Raw genomic sequence first — 24,756 nt, 5'->3', positions numbered from 1 at the left:
CAGCCCTGGCCAACATTACAGCCTTGAGGAGAAAGCTTCCATCCTTTCTACCTTCTAATTTTCCTTCTTAGTCCCCACCACAGTCGCTCCCCCACCACTCCTGCCTTGATTTTGCCCCCTCTTCTACTGGGGATTGAACCTAGGAACACTGTACCACTGAGCTTCATCCCAAGCCCTTTCTTATTTTGAGACAGGGTCTCACTAAGTTGGCCTCAAACTTGTGATCTTCTTCCATCAGCCTCCTGAGTCACTGGGATTATAGATGTACACCACTGTGCCTGGTGCCCCCGGGGAACGTAAAACCCACAAGACTCATCACAACACTGCCCAGAGCCTTTCCCTGGCTCATCAGTGAAACAGGACAAAGCCCACATGTCTTAGTCAGATCCACCCTGGGTCCAATGAGGGCTATAAGTGCTGATATAGGATCAACTCCCTCCAGGGGCAAGCTCTTATCAAGTGTTCCTTAGCCTTGCACTTGAGACACCCCTTAAATGACCAGGCACACCTGAGCCACTAACACAAAGCTGGGCTTCATCTGCACATGCTGGGCTGTATATACGGAGATCAACTCCAAGTGTTCTAGGCTGACAGGGATCATAGGACTCATGTGGCAAGAGATGACACATTCATCCAGGAAACCTTTTGTTAAGTACCTATTGAATGTCAGGCCCACTTGCTGGGTGCTGGTAGGAACATCCTGCCCTCAAAGTAGCTGGGTTCCACTGGGGTTTCAGAACTGTTAAAGAGTCTGCTCACCTCTAGGGAGGTTCTACTCCATGCCAGACACCTATGGGCCTCTGATTATGCTCCCCTCCCCCAACTTTATTATGAAATGGGTCATGAAAATTGAAGAAGTTTCAATTTTCACTGAATACCCATATACCTACCACAGATTTAATAATTCATATTTTGTTGTATTTCTGTCTGTATCTTCTTATCCATCCATCCCTCTATCCACCCATTTCCTCATTTTGACCTCATTCTGAGGTCAAAATGAGTCAGTCAAAACCCTCACATCCCTAGAAGGAAACCAGCCAACTTAACCTGTTGCAACTCCACACAGGGGAGTCTTCTCTCCATGAGTTCACACTTAGCCTGGAACTCAGTAACAAATGGGATGTAGACACCAGGGTTTTCCCATGACAGCCCCAGTGCCTGGAAGTGTCATAGATTGTTTGCTATCACTCTTCTAGCTACAACCTCAGTCCAGGGTTTGCTAGTCACCAAGAATTCAGCTTATATTTAACAAGAATATGGATTTCAGAGTCATACACATGAGGGTTTGTGTCCCACTCCATCTCATGCTGGTGGGAGAGTCACCATCTGACTCCTGTTCCAAATGGATGAGGAATCCCTGAGAGGATGTCTTTTAGGACTAGCAACCCCCAGAACCTCCTTCCTTAGTCTTCCCCAGGAAAGCTGGCCACAGCTGACCATTCCCTCCTCCACTCAGAACACTCCTGGATTCTGAGCAGCCTTCTCTGAAAGCCTAGTGCTCCTGATAGCTATGGGAGGCTTTCCTGGTCCTGGCCACCAGGTTGACACTATAGATCTAGTGTTGTACCTGTGCCCAATGCTTGTGGTGCTTCAGGCAGCCAATCAGAGGCCAGGCTTTGGGAGGTGGCGGTGAGAACCTCACACCTGGGGGTCTCTCTGATAAGTCCAGGCCTGGGTCAGGGGACCTTGGCCTAAATAGAGCATGGGAGTGAGCTGAGCCTGCACAGCTGGCCCGGTCTCAGGCCTAGGACTTTGGCCCAAGGACAAAGATACCCATAAATAAAGTTGGGTCCAGTTCTCAACCTCACACCTACCATGATGCGACTGCTCAGGCTGACCCTCGGCTTGATCCTCTTTGGCTTCTCCTGGGGTAAGTGGGCCAGGAGCAGCCTTGACTGGTTGCCCAGTTTGGGGCAACCCAAATTCCCAGCACCAGTCCAGGAACCAGGCTGGATAGAAGGGAAGTAGATGAACAGGTATGCAAAGGACAAAGAATGGACCAGGGCAAAGGAGCAGGAAGGGGCCTGCAGGGTCAGAAGTGGGAAAGAATGGGATGGAGCTGGTCTCACAAATGGGACAGGAGCTTGAGTCGAGCCTGGGAGGGCTTAGGAAGCTGAGCTGTGAAAGTTGGGTGTGTAGTTTAGGAAGAGTCCACAGATTGCATGAGGGGTATGAACTGTTTAGGCCTGGATGGGTAGAGGGCCAGGAAGGAGACTACACCAGAGGTCAGGGAGAAAAAGAGCCTGGGCTGGAGGACAGGGGTGAGTTGGAGAACAGGAGGGACTAAGTTGAAGAGATGTGGGAGAATAGAGATTGATTGGATGGAGGGTAAACCACAATAGCTTTGGAGGCCCAGAAAGTGCTGATGGGGGAAGAAGGGCTAGTGACAATTCCTTTTGATTTGGATCTCTCTGGAGCACACAGCCTAGGGACATCCAGGGGAAGCAGGTGGGGAGAGGTGGGCTGGGGTGTTGATTCTCACCAACCGGATGGTCAGGCTGCGGAGTTCCTGCCATTAAACCATCACTGAGCTTCAGCCAGAGGATTGTCAACGGGGAGAATGCTGTGCCAGGCTCCTGGCCCTGGCAGGTTTCCCTGCAGGTATACACACCCTGAGGGTGGGGTAGGGTCCTGAGTGCTTCATGCCTACATATAATCTTGAGTTCACCTCCAACTCTGACCCCTGACTCCAGGACAGCAATGGCTTCCACTTCTGTGGTGGCTCTCTCATCAACCAGTACTGGGTGGTCACTGCTGCCCACTGCAGTGTCAGGTGAGTACTTGTACCCCACCTGCTCTGCCCACTTGGCTGCCCCTCTCTTGCTCTGCCCTCCCAGCGTATGCCCAACCAATCTCTTACTGCAGTCCTGGGCGCCACTTTGCTGTCCTGGGTGAGTACGACCGATCGTCTAGCACCGAGCCTGTGCAGGTACTATCCATCTCAAAGGTAAGTGCCTGGCTGCATGCATGGGAAGGAAGAATGGGTCACAGGTGGGTTCCTCTGGGCAAAGAATTCAGGCATGTCCTGGCCTATCCATCTTAGCACCATCGATGGGTACCTGTGCCCATCCCAGCCCTACATGGCCCCTTCCTGCCCCACAGGCTATTACACACCCAAGCTGGAACCCCACCACTCTGAACAATGACCTAACGCTCTTGAAGCTCGCCTCACCAGCACGATACACAACCTACATCTCACCAGTCTGCCTGGCTTCCTCAAATGAGGCACTGCCTCAAGGCCTCACATGTGTCACCACTGGCTGGGGACGCCTCAGTGGCGTGGGTAGGAACCTGGGCCCTGAACAGGAGGAGAGGGAGGTTATCTTGGACCAGCCTGACCATCCCTTTCTGGGCCACAGGCAATGTGACACCAGCACGTCTGCAGCAGGTGGTTCTACCTCTAGTCACCGTGAATCAATGCCGGCAGTACTGGGGCTCACGTATCACTGACTCCATGATCTGTGCAGGTGCCTCAGGTGCCTCTTCATGCCAGGTGAGCACAAGCACTCTGTCCTCTGCATTGTTCCACAGCATACCTCCCCAACCTGTCATACTGACTTCTCTTCCCTCTCAGGGTGACTCTGGAGGCCCTCTTGTGTGCCAGAAGGGGAACACATGGGTGCTTATTGGTGTTGTCTCCTGGGGCACCAATAATTGTGATGTGCAAGCACCTGCCATGTACACTCGAGTTAGCAAGTTCAACACTTGGATCAATCAGGTCATAGCCTACAACTGAGCCTACCACAGGCTCCCTCCCCATTTCAATCCAATAAAAGACTCTAGTCTCTGTCCTCTTGTCTGTCCTCCTGGCACAGGGAAAAGGAGAGGCTTTTTAGTTCTATCCCTATCTTTCTGACACAGAAAGGTCTGGAGTAAAGATCTTTCTACAGTATCCAGCCCAGGCTGGGGCCCTCATCCCTCCTCCTCTGGGGCAACCCCTTGGTTCCACAGTACACAGTCAGGGATTTTAGAATGAATGGGCAGCCTTCCTTGGGGAGGGCAGCCTGTTTATTGAATACAGAGGATACATTTACAAACTGAGTACACAAAATAAATAACTGCACATTCTCCATCCACGGTCCATGGCATAAAGGCCTATCAAAGGTTCAAAACTCCAAACTCCATCTATCCTACCCTCAGGCCTACCCTGGGCAAGAGGGGAAAAAAATCCTCAGGGCTTCAGGCTCCCAGAAACACTTATGGAACTGGGGGAATTTGTGAAGCCCTAGGGCTTGGGCTTTCCACTGCCTTCTGCCCAGAGGGCAGTCAGAACAGAAGACAGGGGTATGTAAGGCACAGTTGACTTGGCACAGAGTGGTCTCTTTGGTTTTCCTCTGGAAATAGCACGTGCAGAGAGAGGAGGGCCTGGCCCAAGGCTACCCAAAGGGAGGAGCTGAGTAGGGGTCAAATGTTCCCTGCTGGCAGGGGCTCTAGCTAAGGCCAAAGCTGGCCCCTGGCCCTTTCTGCCCACTGAAAGCAGCTGTGGAGGAAGAAGGTTTGGGTTCCAGCCTGGTTTGTGTTGGTGTAGACATCATGACAGCCATGGGGACAGTTCTGGCTCAGGCCTCTAAAAAAGAAGCCCCGCCAACCCCACCCACTTCCCACAAGGGTTCCCTCCAGCCTGAGACTCAGCAGGCCCCAGACTGGAAGGTTAATGCTGTAAAAGGAAGCTGACACAGGGTGGGTGGGGCAAGGCCAGCTCTCACAGCAAGATCAGTCATTACCCTAGGCACCCAGGGTTCAGAAGCAGGTCACACAGTATGGCTAAGTTCCAGGGAGAAGCTGAGCAGAAGGGGAGTTGAGCAGCCCACGACCCTCTCTCAATGTAGCAGTTCCTTCCTTTCCACTTCCTTTTAGAGGACTTTGGTTATCTATATTAGATGGGTGTGCATTCATCACCCAGAGGCTGCCCATACCCAGACTAGACACCAGATTGGCGCCTTCATGAAGCTGCAGAGGAGGGTACAGTGACACCTGAAGGGAAGAGGCAATGGATAATACCAAAGGATGAAATTAGAGATGGCCATGGGAACCTAAGGGAAAACCATCTGCCTTGGCCCAGGTGCCCCCATCCCCTGGGTAGCAGCAGTGGGGCTCCCTTTAACCCCCAACAGTTGGGAAGGAGGCACCTGGGGAATGAAATAGACATCTAAGGGGGAGAGGGAGGCAATAGTGAGTGCTGCAAAAAAGGCACTGAGTATATTGGGGAGGACCCCACTCAAGCTGGCCATCAGCAATGGCTAAGGTCCATTCCATGGCCCTACCACAAGAGGTCCTGGAAGACTTGGGTTAGAAGGGGTCCCTGGTGGCACCATGAAGGAAGATCTTGGCTGGGAGGTAGAGGCTGCTTGGGTCCAATCAAGGAGATTTACAGTCTAGCTAAGGCCAAAGCCAGGCCTCCCACTGCAGCATAATCTTTTTATCTTTTTTTTTTTTTTTTTGGTACTGGGGATTGAACCCAGGGCACTCAACCACTGAGCCACATCCCCAACTTTTTTTTTATATTTTGAGACAGGTTCTCACTGAGTCGCTTAGGGCCTTGTTAAGTTGCTAAGGCTGGCTCTGAACTCATGATCCTTCTGCTTCAACCTCCCGAGCCATTGGAGCATAATCTGAAAGATCAGAATGGCATGGAATGTGGGGAGCTAGAAAGGAAGGTTCTGTGGCAAAACAGCGGGTGCCCAAAGTAACTACTCCAAAGGGTCCTGGACCATAGGACACCCTTCACTCCCAGGACTGCAGGACCCTTCAGTCTGGGATAGATCCAAAGGATGAAGAAGACAGTGAAGGCCAGGTCCTGTCCCTTTCCCCAACTCACAGAGCAGCTACCCACCAAAACGGGTATCAGTGCCAGGCCAGGCTCCCATTTCAGGGGAGTCATGACCCTCCTGGGCTACCTCAACTCCATCACACCAGGCCCAGGCCCATGATAAGGTCAGGGGCTGCTAAAGGCACAGAGAAAGGGCCAGGGCCAGACATTCTCTATATACCACTAACCATGAGGCCTATCTTCACAGAGGATGTCAGGCCCAGAGGGCACAGCTGAGCCCAGCCAGTCTGGGACCATGTTGTATCTGTGCCACAGCTGGTGGCTCAGCCATTGTATTGTTGCTGATAGCGGAGGTTGAGCTCTCGCAGCTCCCGCTCCCGCACACGGCGTGACTTGTTGGAACGTGTGGAGCGGCTGGAACGTGTGGACTGGGCCGACTTGGTGCTCTGGCAGCGTGAGGAGGCACGCTTGAGGAGGTTCTGGGAGATGGAGCGGTGCAGATTCTTCATGGATGAAGAGGCTGCCATGCTCACCACCCATGGGTGCCTCAGGGCCTGTAGTGCAGTCATACGGGCTCCAGGGTCCACTGTCAGCAGGCGGTCAATGAAGTCCTTGGCCAGATTGGATACACTGGGCCAGGGCTAGAAGCCAAGGATAAGCATTAGAATTAGAGTACCCAACAGTGCCCTCCCATCTGGATGATGCTGCCACCACAACACTGGGACCTACCCAGAGGCCTTGCACTTCCTAGGGAGAGGCAATGCTTCATCCTCCCAAGTAGTATTCTGGGCCTCTCCTACCCACCCAACACTGACCTAGCTTCTGAGTGGAGCTGACCTCTGGATCATGAGGAGTCTTGATAGAGGAAAAGGACCCATTCTTTTTCCCAGAGAACATTTCTAAGTGCTATGAACCCAAAGCCTGGCTCAGGGAGGTGACTCCTGACAAGACCCTCAACCTACCCCAGGACCACCATAATCAGGGAAAACTTCAGACAGAACAACCCAAATATTTCTACCACATCTTTAGACAAGACTTAAGCTCCAACCTGGATGGTCAAAACAGATCATTTAAAGGGGAGCTTCCTGGTACCTTTAAGTACCTGGGTCCCACCTCCTTTCAACTGCCAAAGTATTCCTTTAGCCTTGGGGTAAAAAAGGAAACAATCAAAGCATCTAGATTTCTCAGTCAGCTGAAAGGAGCTCTTAGAGCCAGGCACCCAGGGGTACTCTCTAGTTTGCGTGACTTCTCTGAGGCATGAAGGGCTCCTATGCACCAGCCTCCTAATGTTATGTTCTGTCCAAAGGGAGGAACTCCACAAAGACTGCTTTGCTACACACACCACACACTGAGCACCTGTTCATCTCAGGGCTACACACCAAACACCTGTCCACCTCAGGGCCACCTGCCTGGCTTGTCTTCATTTGGCTGAGTCTTAGATTCTCAGTATGATATCCTTAGGTTCTCAGATACTCTGTGAGCCCTCCGTGCTTATGGCTGTTATTCTAGCTATAACTTGAAGGCTGTGAATTAAAGTTTATTATTCCCATTAGATGGTGCTGAGCCCTAGTGCTTGGCACAGTGCATACAGGAGGCGCACAGTAGGTACAGTGCGTTAACCACCCTTACATACTGACTGATGTATGCCCTCAGCTGAAGCTGCTTCCAAGCCATGGGGTTCAGTCGGCAGAACCCATATGTCCTGGGCCCCTTCTGGAGGGTAGGCTGAGTCCTTGCTCTCCTAGGAGCACATCTGGCATGGGCTCTGATGCTCCTCAAGGGATGGGTGGCTAAGCCCTTAGGACCTTTCCTGATCCTACTGCAGAGTCTCTGCTGGGATGCCAGAGGCACCATAACTTTCCTTCCTGTCAGTGAAGTCTGCCTGTTCTACCCCATGGCATCCTTCATCTTGGAGAAGCCCTGAACATGCTCTCCAGGGAACTCAGGGAAATCTGTGGAAGCCCACTTTTGGGGTGACAACATGACCATTTAGCAGACAGTCATACCCATTGACTACTGCCACCCCTGGCCCCCTGGACCTCTTGCACTATTATTATCCCTTTCCCACTGCTGGACAGGGACAAGGAAAAGACACCATTCATCTGGAATTCTGTGGAAGGGCTGAGCTGCTTGCAGCTGCTGTCCTCACCTGCCTTTTAGAAGGCAAATATCAAATTTTCTTGAGCTGAACTGGAAGTGACAGGGAAATCACAATGCAAAGAGTCACCTAACAGGGCTGTCCTCACCATCAGGACAGTTTTCCAGTGATTCTGGTAGAAAAGTCATGGCCTCAAGGACATATAGCCATAGAAGGACCAGAGAGATACCTTGCTGTCTGACTGGACCAGATGGTTGCCACAAAAGCTTTTGGCTTACAGCTCAAGAAAGTCCCACTGATTGTTACTACTACCTGAACACAAGGAGCCACTGCTATGGGCCAACTAATCCAGACCACAGACACTCACTGCAGCCCCTGTCACTCACTTAAGAGATGGAAAGCAGTGAGCTTAATGCCCCATATTGCCCTACCAGCCTTTTATGGTGTCCAAGAAAATAACTTGCTGGGAAACACATGGCAGCCTAGCCTGGCCTGTTAAGGGAACAGCCACAGGATAGGGCTGGCAGCTTAGACTAGTCCAAACAGGGCTAAGACACAGCCTCTGCCCCTGTCCTGTGATCCAACCTGGATGGAAAGGCAACTCCTCTACAGAACAGTGGTAAAGCTGGACTCACAAGCCAAGAACCTGAACATGGATGGACCAGAGGCTTCCCTATTTCCCATCTGCAGACCACCAAACCATGGAACCCTGTGGCTTTGAACCAGTCCAATGAAGTCTTAGAAGGGCCTCTCACTAAACCTGTCCCATGGGCTTAAGCATCTCCATCTCCAGAGTGGCACAGGCTCACCCCAGGCATCTACCCCTGCTGCTAGTCGGGCAGCCAGCCCGTTAGTGCCAAAGCGAGCCAAATTGATCCACCTATCCTGTTCCCCCAGACTCTCGCCTCATCAATTACTGTGTACGTGCAGCTGTACACAGAATGCTGATTGACTCATTTGTGTTTGAGGGCCAGCCCAGCCCTTTCTGACAGGTCCCAGTGCTCCTCATCTTTGAAGAGCTGGGAGTGGCTGTGCTGGGGGAAGGGGTAAGATCCCCCAAGCCAATGATTCAAGTCTTCCTGACCAATGACCATCAGACTACCCCTCGTGCACTCAAGAACATGCAGAACGTAATCAAGCAGGCTGAACACGGGGGTAGTCCCCATCCTGCCTGCTGACACTGACATAAGTGGGGGCTTAGGTTGACCTCCAGAATAATGTCCCTGGAAGCCTTGTTGAGACCTCAAACAAGGCTCAGAAAGGAAAAATAAGGCCTTCCACACTCACCCACAGCCATGCTCTGCCTCAAGTCCAATCCAATACCTCCTAAGAAAGAATTCAATACCCATAGCCCAACTACCTGCTCCCCCAACATGCTCAGGCCTCTGGAGCCTAGGTGTCCTTCAGCCTATGATTGACTGATCAGGAAGCATTCTGGGCATGAGATGAAGGAAAATAATAAACAGTTATGTTCTTCAGTTTCCACAACTCTGCTTGCTCTGGGTGAAAGACAGAACGTTGAGCTTAATATATATACTTGGGGCCAGACCAGGACATAATAAATGTGGGTGTCAGGTGCCTGATAGATGAGACAAGCCACAAGTATCACTTGGTCAGCCTCCCAGAGGCTTCCACCTGTTTCTGGACTCACATGGAGCATTGGGCCTGGAAGGAAATGATAAGAGGTTGGTTGGAGTCAGGACAATGGCACACACCTATAAATCCAGGTACTTGGAAGGCCAAGGCAGGAAGATCACAAGGCCAGCCTAAACAACTTAGTGAGACCCTGTTTCAAAATAAAAAGCGCTGGGGATGTAGCTCAGTGGAAGAGTACCCTGGGTTCCATCTCCAATACCACTAATTAAAAAAAGAGAGAAAGAAAAAAAGTTGGCTGGCTTTGCTTCCAAACATTCAGGCCTCTGTCTACTCTGGATTCAGAAGACAGCTTCAATACCTGGGGTGCCAGTCTACACTCTCCACAAGTCTCTGGAGTTGTATGGGTAAGTGGTTCAGACCTGTGGAGAGGCTGTGGGGGGAAGGGACATCATCTCCACTCTATTAAGCCACTACCTTTCTCCTGAGACCAGTCCCCAAGGAGGCTTGCCCCTTTCAATTGGGATACCTACTCCTGAGGAACCAATTGCAGAAAAGAGGAGGGACTGTCCATGAATAATTCCTCACCAACTTAACCTCTTTCCCCCACTTCTGCTGGGTCAAAGTCACTCTTCAATAGTGGAGCTCAGGGTATCGCATGCCTTTAATTCCAGCAGCTAGGGAGGCTGAGGCAGGAAGATTGCAAGGTCAAGGCCAGCCTCAGCAACTTAGTGAGGCCCTAAGCAACTCAGTGAGACCCTGTATCAAAATAAAATACAAAAAGAGGCTGGGGGATGTGGCTCAGGAGCTATGTGCCCCTGGGTTCAATACCCAGTACCACACACACACACACACACAAAAAAAAAAAAAAAAAAAAAAAATTATGGAGCCCAACTCTTTCTTTGGAAGAAAGGCCCCAAAGCAGAAAGACAGACAGGAATTCTGCTCTACCTAAGAGGACTTGCCTTTTTCCTCCCTATCCCTTCTACTTGCTCTAGTTCTGATGTCACAAGGGCCTAGCAAAAACATTTCCCAAGGAAGCCTGGCAATGATGTCACATGCCTGTAATCTCAATGACTTGGGAGGCTAAGGCAGGAGGATGGCGAGTTCGAAGCCAGTCTCAGCAATTTAGCAAGGCTATAAACAACCTAGTGAGACCGTGTCTCAAATTAAAAAAATAAAAAAGAGGGGGAGTGGCCTGGATATGTAGCTGATTGGCAGAGCACTTGGCTAGCACAAGCCAGGCCCTATGTTTGATGATGATGATGATGATGATGATGATGATGATGATGATGATGGAAGAAGAGGAAGAGGAAGAGGAGGAGAAGGAGGAGGAGACAACGACGACGACGACAACTGCAAATCAGCAACCAGTATTTTAATTCTATCTTCTCTGGGTGACCTTAGAGAAATCATAACTTCCTCAGTTTTAACATGAAGGGACTATATGCAATGAATCTAAGTCTCTTCTTGTTTCTTTCTTTTTGTGTTTTTTTTTTTTTTTTTTTTTTGAGAGAGAGAGAGAGAGAGAATTTTTTAATATTTATTTTTTAGTTTTCAGCAGACACAACATCTTTGTTTGTATGTGGTGCTGAGGATCGAACCCGGGCTGCACACATGCCAGGCGAGAGCAATACCGCTTGAGCCACATCCCCAGCCCCCTCTTCCAGTTTCTAATGTCCTAGGTTCTAAGAACACAGTCCCCCATCATTTTTCCTCTCTTGACTGCATGCAAGGCATACAGCATACCATCTGACATTCCAGCTAACCTCCTGACCCTTATGGGTTCTTTATCCAATCCATGATTCTATAGGAAGGCTCTCAGGCAGAGAAGGCAGCCCCACCAAAGAGCTGCTGGGAGAAGGAGGGGAGGAATGAAGCGAGGCTTTGCTACCATGACTCAGTTCTTCCCTCAGCTTTGTCTCAAGATATATTTTTATATTTTCAGACCCTGTATTGCCACCCTCAAAGGCCTCCTTTCTGTACTTACGTGGGCCTAAATGAGAGCAGTGAAAAGGGCACAGAGGAAATTCTGGGAAACAGAGTTTCAGATTTACTAAGGAGAGCAGAACTCTCGAGTGTTGTAACAAGAACAGCACACTCTGAAGCTGCCCACAAGAAGAAATGTTTAACCCCTTTAACAGTGAATAACCCCTTCAACAGGGTTAGACAGGGTGGCACTGAAGCCAACATCCCCTCTTATGGCCAACATACCCATTGACCTGGTGCCTGGGATTCCAGACCAGGCAGATCTATTACCCTGGGCTAAGGCAGGTGCCAAAGAAGGGGAGGGTAGCAAAAAAGAGAAGGATGTGGGTGGAGAATCTGAAGGGGAGAAATAGAAGGAAGATAACGGAGTTTTTAAAAGAGGCAGGGCAGCTAGACACAATGGAACATACCTCCCTTTTGATACTCTATCTCGAAATTAAAAAAAATAATAAATTAAAAAGGGCTGGAATTATAGCTCAGTCACAGAGCTCCCCTGGGCTCAATCCCAGGATGGTAAATAATATAAACAAACAAACAAATAAATAAATAACCAAGCAAGCAGGACTGTGGGTATAGCTTAGAGGTAGAATGCTTCCCTAGCATGTACAAGGCCTTGGGTTTAATCCCCATACCAAAACAAACAAACATACAAAAACCCCAAAGTAAAAACACAAAAATGAGAAATGGCATGACAACTTAAAGGTTAAGTAAATCTGAGCTCTAAAACTTGAGATAAATAACAAAATGCAATCTTGTACCCCAATCTATTCATGCCCAGAGCTCATGAAGTGAAGGGAGGGACAGGAGGAAGACAGGGTATGACTCAGAATCAAGCTGGGCATGATAACACATCCTAGTTACTCAGGAGGCTAAGGCAGGAAGATCGCAAGTTAGAGACCAGCCTTCCTTGATAAGTTGCAATGCCCCATCTCAAAATAAGAAATAAAATAAATAAAATAAAAAGGGGTGGGGAATAGTTCAGTGGTAGAGTACCCCTGGGTGGTAGAGTACCCCTGGGTTCAATCCCAGTAATGTGCCAAAAAAAAAAAAAAAAAAAAAAGTTGAGAAGGATTGCTTTTTTCCTCACTTTGGAGTCAGGAGGGTATCAACAGCTGTGCCAGCAACCTATCAATGTCTTTTAATGATGTCATAGAAGATTCTGGGTCTAGGAGACTGCTAAATGGTGATCTCCACTCAAGGTTTCTGCTGAAGACAAAAGGTTTCCAAGGCCCAACCTGGCTCTTTGGTTTTTTAACTCTTATTTATTCATTCATTCATTCATTCATTCAGTACTGGGGATCATTCATTCATTCATTCATTCATTCAGTACTGGGGATCAAATTCAGGGAGTGTTTTACCACTAAGCTACATCCCCAGCCCTATTTATCTTGAGACAGGGTTTCATTAAGTTGCTGAGGTTGGCCTCGATCTTGAGATGCTCCTGCTTCAGCATCCTAAGTTGCTGGGATTACAAGCTTGTGCTACCATGTCCAGCACCATTTTTTTTTTAAATTTTTAATATTTATTTTTTAGTTTTCGGCGGACACAACATCTTTGTTTGTATGTGGTGCTGAGGATCGAACCCAGGCCACATGCATGCCAGGCAAGCACGCTACCGCTTGAGCCACATCCCCAGCCCCATTTTTTTGTTTTTAAACTTCTTCCCATTCTAATTTCTGAGGCAGTGTGGAACCCTAGTGGCTGTCAGCATCTCACCCATATGTGGTCTCTGTCCCTAGAGGTCTGTGTCAGCAGAACCCTGCACACTCAGGACTCAGTTCAGGGTTGGCACCTGATTAACACAGGATAGCAGGATGTGTGAAGAGATAAGTGACTTAGCCTTCTGTTCCAAGCCAGTTATGATACACTGGAGTGGAGCTCAGTTATGGGTACAATACACATACTGAGAAACAGACAAACCGAGACACATCAGGTATGAAAAGGGGTGACCTTGTATGACGGGAGTACTGACAGGAAGGAGAGCCTGGAGAGGCAAGCTGGTGGAGATGGTTGGACCAGGTTACTATTAACCATTTCATCTGATGGAGAGAGTTACCTCTCATCTCAGTGGTGGCAGAGGGAACAAGTGTGGGAGGCCATGAGTAAATCTGAAGAGGTCAGAATGTGGGAGATACAACAGCCTGGCAGCTCCTAGAGGAATTCAAGGGCTTGGAAATGACAGAGCCTGTGAGATGGCAGGGCTATCCAGGTGGAGATAAACAATAAGAAGAAGAGAAGAGGAAGGGGACAGCTGGCACACAAGTATGATGTCCCCTTGAGGGCTGGGAGTGAAAAGCAGCTGTGATCAAAAGTGGCTCGGACTTGGGCTGTTGAGCTGCTAGAGATGGTCAGAGCAAGGCCTTTCTGTAGGAAGGGCTAAATGTGGCAGCATGGGAGGATGGTGTCTGGTTCTGCCACCACAGGGAAGGTCCTGCTCTCTTGGGGAGTGTGTCTCCAAGGCAGCAGAGACAGAAGAATGCCTAGAGGATAAGACTCCAGCTAACTCTTGTCACCTAGAGAGCACCAGTATATGCTACATCCTTTGCATCTCATTTTGTCTTCAACATCTCAGTGTTAAAGAGTCATTTTAAGCCAAATGGGATGGCATATACCTGTAAACTCAGCTACACAGAAGGCTGAGACTGGATAACTGCAAGTTTGAGGCCACTCTAGGCAACTTAGCAAGACCATCTCAAAATGAAAAAATAAAAATAAAAAAAGTTTGCCTGTATATACACTTTGTAACAACCAAAGGTATGAAAAATTGTGCTCTATATGTGTAATAAGAATTATAATGCATTCCGCTATCATATATAAATTTAAAAAAAAAAAAGAGTTTGCCTGAGTTCAATTCCTAATACTGTTAAAAAAAAAAAAAAAAAAGAAGAAGAAGAAGTAGTAGTAGTAGTAGTAGTAGTAGTAGTAGTAGGGCTGGGGTTGTAGCTCAGTGGTAGAGCGCTTGCCTCCCATGTGTGATGCACTGGGTTTGATCCTCAGCACCACATCAAAATAAATATATATTTTTTTTAAAAAAGCAATTTTAAGAAGTAGAAGCTAGATGTGGTGGCCTATGCCTATAATCTCAGATGTCAGGAGGCTGAGGCAGGAGGACTGCAAGTTCAAGGATAGCCCTGGTAACTTAGCAAGACCCTGTCTTAAAAAAATAAAAAGAGCTGGGGGCTGGGTTTGGGGTTGTAGCTCAGTGGTGGAGCACTTGCCTAGCATGTGTGAGGCACTGGGTTCAATTCTCAGCATCACGTATAAATAAATAAAGGTACGTTGACAACTAAAAAATATTTTTTAAAAAAGTGAGGATTTAGTTCAGTGGTAAAGTGCACTTGGATTCAATCCCCAATATTTAAAAAAAAAAAGAAAAAAAGAAAAGGAGGAGGAGGAGGAGGAGAAGGAGGGGGAGGAGGGAATCTAGCTATTTGGGAGGCTAAGACAGGAAGATCACTTGAGCCCAGGAGTTGGGGGCAACATATCCTGTCTCTTAAAAAGAAATAAAAAGTAGGGAAGAGTAAGGTTAACAGAGGGGTCAGGAAAGAGCTGAGATGGGAAATGTAAATATCAGCTCTGGCCTCAGGCACTCATCCTACTGCAGGACAGGACAATCAGAATTAATGGTGGTAACCCAACTTACTGTCCCTCAAGTACCCTTCAACTCTAAGGGAATGGATAGCCAGGCTGCAACCCAGAGATCCCACCCTGGAAGGCCACCTCCCATCCCTTTATCCCCCAGATAGTGGCAGAGTGGGCTTCCTCTCCCACCAACCTTGTCACCTGCTCAGCAACACTCACTCTCCTGAACAAAACTCTGTAAAAGTTGTGCCCAAACCCACCTATTCCTGGTGTAGTCACCTGGACTCACCCACAGCTCAGAGCCTGCCCAAGCAGAGGAGGGTGTCAATTCAGGCTGCTAAAAGCAACAGACAGCAGAGCTGCTGATGGCATCACTCTGCCATCAAACCTCCAAGAGCCTCTTCATGCATCCTGCCTCTAGAAATAGAACACTTGACAAAAGCAATGACATCAGGCCAAGGATGTCACATTTCATGTCAAGTGAAGTACACAGTTTTGTGTGAGAGGACCCTAACAGTCTTCCAGTATGAATCTACAAGTGGTGACTCATCTTCTGTGTTACTCCTTTGGAAACAGCTCCTCCAAGCTTCTGGGGCCTCCTGCAACAGGAAGCTCACCTCTCAAGGTGGCTCTGTATGTCTTCAGACTGCTCTCAACCCTACACAGGTCTTCCTCACATTTAGTAATATGTGTCTTTACCACATCCAATATTCCCTCTCCACTCTAGCACCTTTGGGCATTGAATGAAAACTCAGATTTCTGCTCTCAAAGTGATCTCTTTCTGCATTCCTGACTCTTTAAGTCTTGAATTTACACTAGTAAGTGAAGGGCACACAGAGTCCTGAGGCCTTCAAATCCTTCCACCTGTGGGCACAGGTATCTCTGGCCAGCATTCCCCTAAGTACAATGCCATTGGAATCTCTAATATGTCCAAGAGACCAGTCCCCAGAAGAAAGTACTCCCTACTGATGAGCAACCCCATCTGCCTACCAGCAATCACATTTGGGACCTTTTGTAGGGCATCATCAACAACTGGTGTTTTCCTTAAGAGAAGGCAGAACAAAGAACCCTCCCCTCCCACATTTATAACCAGTTATCACTTATAAATGTTCCAGTTTAACCCAGCAAATACTCAAACAGGTACCTGTCATGTGCTAACCCTGAACAGTGGAGAGCATATGTTACTGATACACATACTATTCCTCAAGGGCCTCATAGGAAGGAGAGGTATGTCCACAGACCAGAGAAAGCACTGAAGCCAAGACCCTAGCACATACTAAGGCAGCTGTCTCAGGGAAAACAGGCTACAGTGGGGCAAAGGTCAAGAACACTGAAGCCAAGCTGACTAGGATTCAAATCCTGCCATCCTCTAGCTTTAAGACCACCAGCAAGGTACTTAACCTTACCAGCCTCAGTTTTTTCAGCTGTAAAATGGGGGAATCATAGCATCTGGAGAGACTGTTGTGAAGATTAGAAATGTTGGTTGCAGCACATCCAGTCCCATGGCTGGTGCTCAGCAACACAACACAAACAGCAGTGTTCAGCTTTATTCCTAAAGGAAGCAAACTTTGAATTGGATCTTTTAGAGCTAATCAAATTTCTAAGGATGACACTGGGAGCAGATAGAACAATGTGATCAAAAACTCACTGTGAATTGTGAATGCAGCAAATATGTTGGGCCTATGATGTGTGCAAGTGGGGTACAACTTGGACCTCAGCTTTGGGCTGGAGTATCTGAAATGTCAGGATCATAGGGCCTCACCACCATTGTGCCCCACCAGGTATGTCAAGGTGGGACCCTTATAGATGGCATGCTGGAATCCTCTCCAAATCCACCCTCACAAGCTGATGCTTCTGCCCCATACTCCTTCTTCTTTCTTTCTTTCTTTTTGGTACTAGGGATTGCACCCAGGAACATTACTGAGCTAGATCCTCAGCTCTTCTTAATTTTTTATTTTGAGACAGGGTCTTACTAAGTTCCTGAAGCTGGCTTCAAACTTGCAATCCTCCTGCCTCAGCTTCCCAAGTTGCTGGGATTACAGGTATGCACTATCATGTCCAGCTACTCCTTCTTTTCTTAACCATGTGGAGTCCACTCCATGGAATCCCTGATCTGCCTCAAAATGCCCAGGAGCCAGGCTGGGATCATCCCAACAGCCGCCAGTGAGGCATCCTGCTTGTCTTCCACACTTTCTTCTGTGTTTCTCCTTCATTGTCAAGAACCAGGACTCCTCCCAGCATTATAGGGCTCCCACAAGAAGCACCAGGCTTGCCCCCCAGCTTTTTCCACTTCTTTTCCAATACCCCCAAACAATCTCTAGCTTACTCTGAAACTCAGTCAGCAATGTCCCCTTGTCTGAGCCTACCTCCTGCAGGAAGTCTTCTATTCAAGTCCATGAGCCTGACAGAAGCTGCACAGTCAGAACATGCAAGGAATAAGCATATCAGACAGGGGTTTATGTACAGAAGAAACCAACATAAAGGGGCAGGAGATAGGAAAAGTGTCCTACAAAGGTACCAAGTTCTATAGAACCTATTCCTTAGTGGGGAAATACAACCTTCTACACCTTGCTGAGCTCAGAGTGGGAAGTCCTTTGCTTGCAACCTCCCCTCAACAACCAGACAGGTTTCTCTGGCAGGGCCCTACTCACTTAGATGGACTTCATGAGGGCAAATGCCTACCACATAGTATAAGACAGATGACTGGAGTGAGGGAATAGGGCCCAGTCACTTGACCTGAGTCTCACAGTCCATGTTCCAGACTATCCAGATCCAGTGGCTCTATGCCAAGACCGTACTGGCATGTGCCTGCCAATGAGGCTTGTCCTGTGGCTGTTTCCCATTCTAGTTCTCTCTCCCCAGACAATCTCTAACTCCATGGGGAACGGGTCTTCATGCCTCTTGCATTTTTCCCAGGTGTGTGACCAGTAGGACAAAAAGACAGATTGATTTCCAGTGCTGAGAATCTGATTTACTGATGAGGCCACCTCCCCCTGGAAACACCCACAGAAATCTCTCCAAAGCCAGAGCTCTTCACAGAGAGTGGTAGAATCTGTTCATGGGGTCAGCCAAGCTCCAGGTGGCAGACAAATGCTACCAGGACCCGCCGGGAATTTGACTCCATCACTAGAAAATGATGCTTTTAGCTTTCGGTAAAAAGGTAGTGACAGCAAAGACTGGGAAGTTCCCCAACCCTCACACTGGGAGTTCCAGAGTCATACTCCATTACTCCAGAACAATAGGAAGCAGACTCTTAGGACCCACTCTTTTGGCTCCAGCAAGAGCAGGAAGCCTGAGTTCATTCACTATCCCATTTGTCATTCCTTCACCCTCAGATAATCAATACCGAGTTAGCATAACTTGCAAGCTCCAATTAGATAAAATGCCTGATCAATAATTGCCAGAATCAGGAAATCTTGGGAAAACCTACAGATTTTTCATAACCATCTTTCCTCTGTCAGCAGCTCTTGGGAAACATTCCATCTTTGTCTCCCTCTCTCCCTCCCTCCTCTAGTTAAGCTTGGTACCCCTTTGTCAGCTGGACCCCTCAACAGCCTGGCACCATGCAGAGTTCCAAGAGACTAGAGCTTCTAGAATACAACCAGCCTCTCAACCTTTAGGCACTCAAGGATATTAAAATTTCAGTTTCAACTACAACCTCAGGTGGTTCTCCAAGGCCTCCTACCCAGACAGCTGAACTTCCTGAGTTCCCCTCCAGTATCTTCTGTCTGACTCCAAATGAACCTGCTTCTTAGGCCATTGCCCACAAGTCTGTTTCCTCTTGTCTCCCTCCTGTACTTTTGTGCATCCTCCAAAATTCATGTTCCACTTGCTCCACAGTTGTTCCTGACCACCCAGTCCCTTTTCTTTCTCTGTGGTACTGGGTATTAAACTCAGGGGCATTCTACCACTAAGCCACATTTCCAGCACATTTTATTATTATTTTTTTTTATTTTTATTTTGAGACAGGGTCTTGCTAAATTGCTGAGGGCCTCACTAAATTGCTGAGACTGGCCTTGAACTTATAATCCTCCTACTTCAGCCTCCTGAGTAGCTGGGATTGTAGACACGTGCCACTATGCCTGGCAACCCAGCCCATTCTATGGCATCTGCCCAAACACTTGCTCCTCAAAGCATGGTCTATAAGCCAGCAGCACCAACACCAGCAGGGTGCTTGACAGAAGTGGAGACTCTCAGGCCTCACCCAGACTTACTGAATCAGAACCTACATTTTTAATAAGAATTAAGGGGATTTGCATGGACACTGAAGTGTTTGAAGGGTTCTTTCCCCAGTACCTCCTCCTCCTACCCCCACAAAACAAAATCAAAAAAAGTGTGAGAAGCTCTGGCCTCTACCTCTCCTTGGCTGAGCCCTGGTTTCTCTTCACTTTTATACATGGAGATGAGGATAGATATGACTGTAATCATCCCTTCCAGTCACTCACTTCACAGCCAAATGTCTTCCTCAGAAGCAGAGGCAGAACCAACTTCAAGTACCTGCTGGTGATATCTTGCCAAACTTCTACAGTTCTGTCCCAGGAAACTGGGAGAGACTCTGACCATCGGTATATACCTGCAGGATTGGGCCACCCTGATGACCAATCCTATTTGAGGACCAAGTAAACATTAGGATATTAGAACTACTGAGGGGAGACAACTGTGTGCATTAAGGCACTAATCCCCAAATTGTGCCCCTGATACCACCTGAGCTTCTTCCCAGTCCCTTCCATAAATACCCCAAGCCAATATCTGCCCTGAAGAACCAAAGTTTGAACTGGGCCTGGAACTAAATCTAATTATACTGGAATGGTTCCCAAGTGAGACAGTACATTGTGAGGCACTCATGGCTTTTTTGTTTGTTTGTTTGTTTGGTACCAGGCAGGGATTGAACCTAGGGGTGCTTAACCACTGAGCCACATCCCCAGCCCTTTTTATTTTAAGACAGGGACTCACTAAGTTGCTGAGAGTTTCACCAAGTTGCTAAGGCTGGCTTTGAACTTGAAATTCTGCCTCAGCCTCCCAAGCTACTGGGATTACAGGCATGTGCCACCATGCCCAGTCACTCCTGGATTTTAACTGAGTAGTAAGCTACAATTCTCCAGCACCCTAAGCTCTTGCTCAATACCAGTATGGTCTCATTTACTGCCCAGCACAGTAGGTATATGAGAGTCAAATTTTCTGCAAAACATGCCCATCTACTTAACATCTGAGAATGACAGTGGGCCAGACCTGACCACATTGTGGAAAGCACCAAGTGATCTACTCCTTCACTCCAGAGCCTATAGATCACAGTTGTAATATAAACAGTTACCACTGGCCTTACTGCCTCTACCCCTCTTCTAGAACTATGTCTGCACAATAGCTGGCATGAAGAGGAAGGCTTTCCTTTCTAACTTGTACCACCTGTGAGACCTATAACCTGGAGATCCACCTAACCCTGAAGGGAACTAAGTCCATAACCACATCTAGAAGCTGACAGGAAAGTGATGAAGAATCTGAAATACTTAAGTTGGTAACATGGGGCTATTGGGTGATTCCTGCAGGAAACATTGATCTAGGCTAGCTCTTGGAAGCAAGAAAGAGGTCCTGGCCCAAACCCCTGTGAGGAAAGCTGGACTGCACAAGGAAGCTTCTCCCAAAGATACTTCCCATCCATACAGTTTACATAAAAGACACAGACGGCATCTTGGCAAGCCCAGGCCTGAAGGGAACACTCAGTGGGGAATAGCCATGGCAGTATCCTTAGTGTCCAGTTGATGCACAAAACTCAGCTCACCAAAGCCATCACAATTCTTTTCCTTATGGCTTCCCTAAGTACACCATTATCTAAAAGGTGCTTACAGTTCCCTGCAGTCAGCTTTGTCATCTACCCAGTTAGCATCTTTCTAAGGATTCGCCAGCTCTTTCTCCATACCTTTCTTTGGCAACTAGCAGTGCTGAAACCTGATATTTTTGCAGAGATGAGAAATATCAATGGATCCAAAAACACAAACTGATGGCCTGCTGGTTGAATATGGACCACAGGTTAATGTTTGCTGGTATACAGATACTATTTAATATGTGACCTGGATTTGAAAATCTTTTTGTTTTTTTTATCATTATTTATTTGTTTTATAAGGTGCTGTGGATCGAATCCAGTGCCTCACACATGCGAGGCAAGCGCCCTACCACTGAGCTACAACCTCAGTCCTTTTTTTTTGTACTGGGGATTGAACTTGGAGCACTGGACCACTAGGCCACATCCCCACACATCCCCAGTCCTGTTTTGTATTTTATTTAGAGACAGGGTCTCACTGAGTTGCTTAGCACCTCGCTTTCACTGAGGCTGGCTTTGAACTCACGGTCTTCCTGTCTTAGCCTCCCAAGCCACTTGGATTACAGGCTTGCCACCGCACCCGGCTGGATTCCAAAATCTTAGACTATCTAGTTTATCTTTCAAGAATAAGAAGATTTGGATACATGGAACCCTCTTTATTTCCTGGCAAAACTGCAAAGAGAAGCAAATGTTCCCTAAGATGGGACATGTTCTTTCTAACTTGCCTGGAGCCTCATGGAGCTCATGACCATCAGTTTATATCTGCAGGATTGGGCCACTCTGATGGGTACTTCTGATTCCACATACAGCTGCCATGCACTGTCACAGCTTCCCACTGCCAGGGGCTGCATCTCTCTGCTTCTCTGAATGCCAGCACTAGTTGGCATTCAGGACAATCCAGAAGCACCAGAGATTTAATGCTCCCAAGAAATGCTCAACCAATAATGTACAAAATCAGTGCATTTAAAAACAAAAAACAGGGGGTTGTGGCTTAGTGGTAGAGCACTCACCTAGCACATGTAAGGCGCTGGGTTCACATAAAAATAAATAAATAAATAAAGGTATTGTGTCCAACTACAATATATATATAGATGGCATGCTGGAATATATATATATATATATATATATATATATATAAATAAATTAACTTAGTACCCTTTAACAGTTTGTTTTGTTTTGGTGGTACTGGAGATTGAACTCAGGGGTGCTGTACCACTGAGATACATCCCCAGCCCTTTTTAAATTTATTTTTTTAATTTTTTATTTATTTGTTTTAGTTGTAGTTAGGCACAATATCTTCATTTATTTATTTTTATGTGGTGCTGCGGATCAAATCCAGGGCCTCACCCATGCTAGGCGAGCGCTCTATCGCTGAGCCACAGCCCCTTAAATTTATTTTTTAAAATTAATTTATTCATTTATTTTTGTGGTACCAGGATTGAACTCAGGGGTGCTTTACCAATAAACTACATCCCCAGTCCTTTTCTTTTCTTTTTTTTTTAATATTTTTATTAGTTATAGATGGACACAATGCCTTTATTTTATTTGCTTATTTATTTATTTTTTTAATGTGGTGCTGAGAATTGAACCTAGTGCCTCACACATGCTAGGCAAGTGCTCTACCATTGAGCCACAACCCTAGCACCCAGTCCTTTTCTTTCAAAAACAAGGTCTCACTAAGTTGTCCAGGCTGTCCTGGAACTTTTGATTATCCTGTCTCAGCTTCCTCAATCACTGGGACTACTGCACCTGGCTCAGCAGTACAATTATAAAGCATGTTTACATGATATTTACAAAGTCCCTAATGGGACTGAGTTTCAGCAGCCCATTTCTTACTGTACTCATTATTGGTTTTCTCTCTTTCTTGCCTTAGTTCCCCCATTCCTTCACTTGTGGTGACTGGAATCACCTCCCACATAAATTATCTGCTCCCAAGTCCTTGCCTCTGGGCTCACTTTTGGGGAACCCACACTAAGACATTCTGCTAATCTCACCTTGTTATTTTTACATTACTTGCATGCGTCTCCTGAACATGGGTCCTTAGACCGAGAAGGTTATATTCCCCATCAAGGGCCTCCTCAACATCCCTGGGACAGGGGCAAGACAGACTCACCTCCCCCAAATAACTGTACTTGCCCCTGAGGATCTGCCGGTATAGCCGGGTGCGGTTGTCATCCTCAAAGGGCATGGTACCACTGAGCAGGATGTAGGCAATGACACCCAGTGCCCACATGTCCACAGAGTTGGTGTATGGCTTGCGGACGAGGACCTCAGGAGCAATGTACTCAGGCGTGCCACAGGTGGTCTTCATCAGGCAGTCATCGCCCTTCTTGCGGGCACTGGCCAGGCCAAAGTCAGTGATGATGATCTTGGAATCAGTGCCTGGATGGTAGTAGAGCAAATTTTCAGGCTTGAGGTCTCGGTGTGTGATGCCCAGGGCATGCAGGTATCGAACACCATCCAGCACCATCTGCAGCACCCTCGTAGCATCCCGCTCAGTGAAGGAACCCTTGGCAATGATGCGGTCGAACAGCTCACCACCAGTGGCCAGCTCCATTACCATGTACACTCGCTCTTGCGTTTCAAACACCTCCACCAGCTGAATGATGTTGGCATGGCGCACCCGGCGCAGCACACGCAGCTCTGATTCACACACCTCCCGCCCTTCTCGGTACTTGGTCTCTATCATCTTGATGGCATATGGTTGCCGGGTTGCCCGGTGCTCCACACGTACCACTCGACTAAAGCTGCCTCGGCCAATGAGGGCTTTGATGTCATACTTAGCTGTAACACGTGGGTCAAACTTGGCCCTGTACTTTGCCACCCTGGCCCTGCGTGGTGGTTCTGAGGGAGGCTCTGTGTGGCCAGTAGTGGGGGCACCAGAATAGGAGTTTGCATACTGATTAGCAGCTGGGAACCCAGCTTTGAGAGGGCCAACACTGTCCACCTCTGTGATGAAATGCTTGTATACATCACTCTTAGTGCCACTGAAGGGCTCCACCTTCTTGACCAGATCCAGCTGGACATCCTTGGGCGGCTCAGGAAGAACCTTGCTTGTCCCACAGCCCATCACGGACACAGGGGCATCCTCTCCAGCGAGGCTGGCAGGACCTGCTCTGCAGGCAGTGCCCCGTCTACACCTACGCAGACAGAAGAGAGGGCAAATCAGCATTACCAGAGACATCTCTGAAAGGATGCTGCCATCTTCCCGCCCCCAACCCCTGATACATGTAGTCTGATTAAGACTGAAAACCTAAGCCAGGCACAGTAGTGCATACCTATAAACCCAGCAACTCCGGGGACTGAGGCAGACGTATTGCAAGTTCAAGGCTAGCCACAGCAACTCAGCAAGACCCTGTCTCAAAATTTAAAAAAGAGGATGGAGACGTGCATTGGGGTTGTGGCTCAGTGGTAGGGCACTTGCTTAGCATGTGTGAGGCACTGGGTTTGATCCTCAGCACCATATTAAATAAATAAATAAAATACAGGTGTTATATCTGTCCACAACTAAAAAAAAATTTAAAAAAACAAAACATTTTTTTAAAGGGATGGACATGTGACTCAGTGGTAAAGCATCTCTGGGTTAAATATAGAAAAGAAAATCTGACTCTAATATGTTTCCCTAGAAGGGAAGATGGTTTTGGCCCCTGAACACTTGGAGTAGAAGGCTCAGTATAGAGTCTAGATGAAAGACTGGGTCTTAGCTCCATAACTTTGACCTAGTCTCCTTGGGTCTCAGTCTCATGCTATTCTTTAAGCCTCAGAATGGGTAGGAGTATGCAATAGGATCAGCTGTCACAGCCCCACCCTCCTCTCTACTCTGCCTGGGTCCTTTCTTGTTGAAGTCCCATATTTCTTAAATGTTAAAATCACTCCTCTTATTATTCTGACCCATCTTTTCCGAAACAG

The 24,756-nt window shown here is 47.8% G+C and overlaps 2 protein-coding genes across 2 annotated transcripts in view; one reads left to right on the top strand and one right to left on the bottom strand.

Annotated features, from left to right (window-relative positions):
- Positions 1–1,818: 1,818 nt before the first annotated feature.
- On the top strand, positions 1,819–3,736 carry Ctrl (chymotrypsin like). The gene is made up of 7 exons (XM_027953983.2): positions 1,819–1,870; positions 2,498–2,601; positions 2,694–2,773; positions 2,866–2,947; positions 3,103–3,283; positions 3,360–3,493; positions 3,575–3,736. The coding sequence occupies exons 1-7, from the start codon at positions 1,819–1,821 to the stop codon at positions 3,734–3,736; spliced, it is 795 nt and encodes a 264-aa protein (XP_027809784.2).
- Positions 3,737–3,965: 229 nt separating this feature from the next.
- The window catches only part of Pskh1 (protein serine kinase H1), a 33,604-nt gene continuing 12,813 nt past the window's right edge, over positions 3,966–24,756 (bottom strand). The window contains exons 2-3 of the mRNA XM_027953975.3: positions 22,961–23,987; positions 3,966–6,411 (exon numbers count right to left, since the gene is read on the bottom strand). Coding sequence (XP_027809776.1) covers positions 6,094–6,411; positions 22,961–23,917 — 1,275 coding nt within the window. The 5' untranslated portion in view covers positions 23,918–23,987 and the 3' untranslated portion in view covers positions 3,966–6,093. The remainder of the gene's footprint in view (positions 6,412–22,960; positions 23,988–24,756) is intronic.

This window comes from Marmota flaviventris, chromosome 18 (assembly GCF_047511675.1).
Source record: "Marmota flaviventris isolate mMarFla1 chromosome 18, mMarFla1.hap1, whole genome shotgun sequence".
Lineage (NCBI taxonomy): Eukaryota > Metazoa > Chordata > Mammalia > Rodentia > Sciuridae > Marmota > Marmota flaviventris.
The sequence above is the reverse complement of the archived record's forward strand: the minus strand, read 5'-3'. Positions and strand labels throughout refer to the sequence as shown.

Bases quoted from the DNA above. Each gene is read 5' to 3' on its own strand.
- Ctrl (XM_027953983.2), top strand. From the start codon at position 1,819: ATGCGACTGCTCAGGCTGACCCTCGGCTTGATCCTCTTTGGCTTCTCC. The intron at 3,284-3,359 runs GTAGGAACCTGG...TCTGGGCCACAG, and splicing joins GGGACGCCTCAGTGGCGTGG to GCAATGTGACACCAGCACGT. The intron at 3,494-3,574 runs GTGAGCACAAGC...CTTCCCTCTCAG, and splicing joins CAGGTGCCTCTTCATGCCAG to GGTGACTCTGGAGGCCCTCT.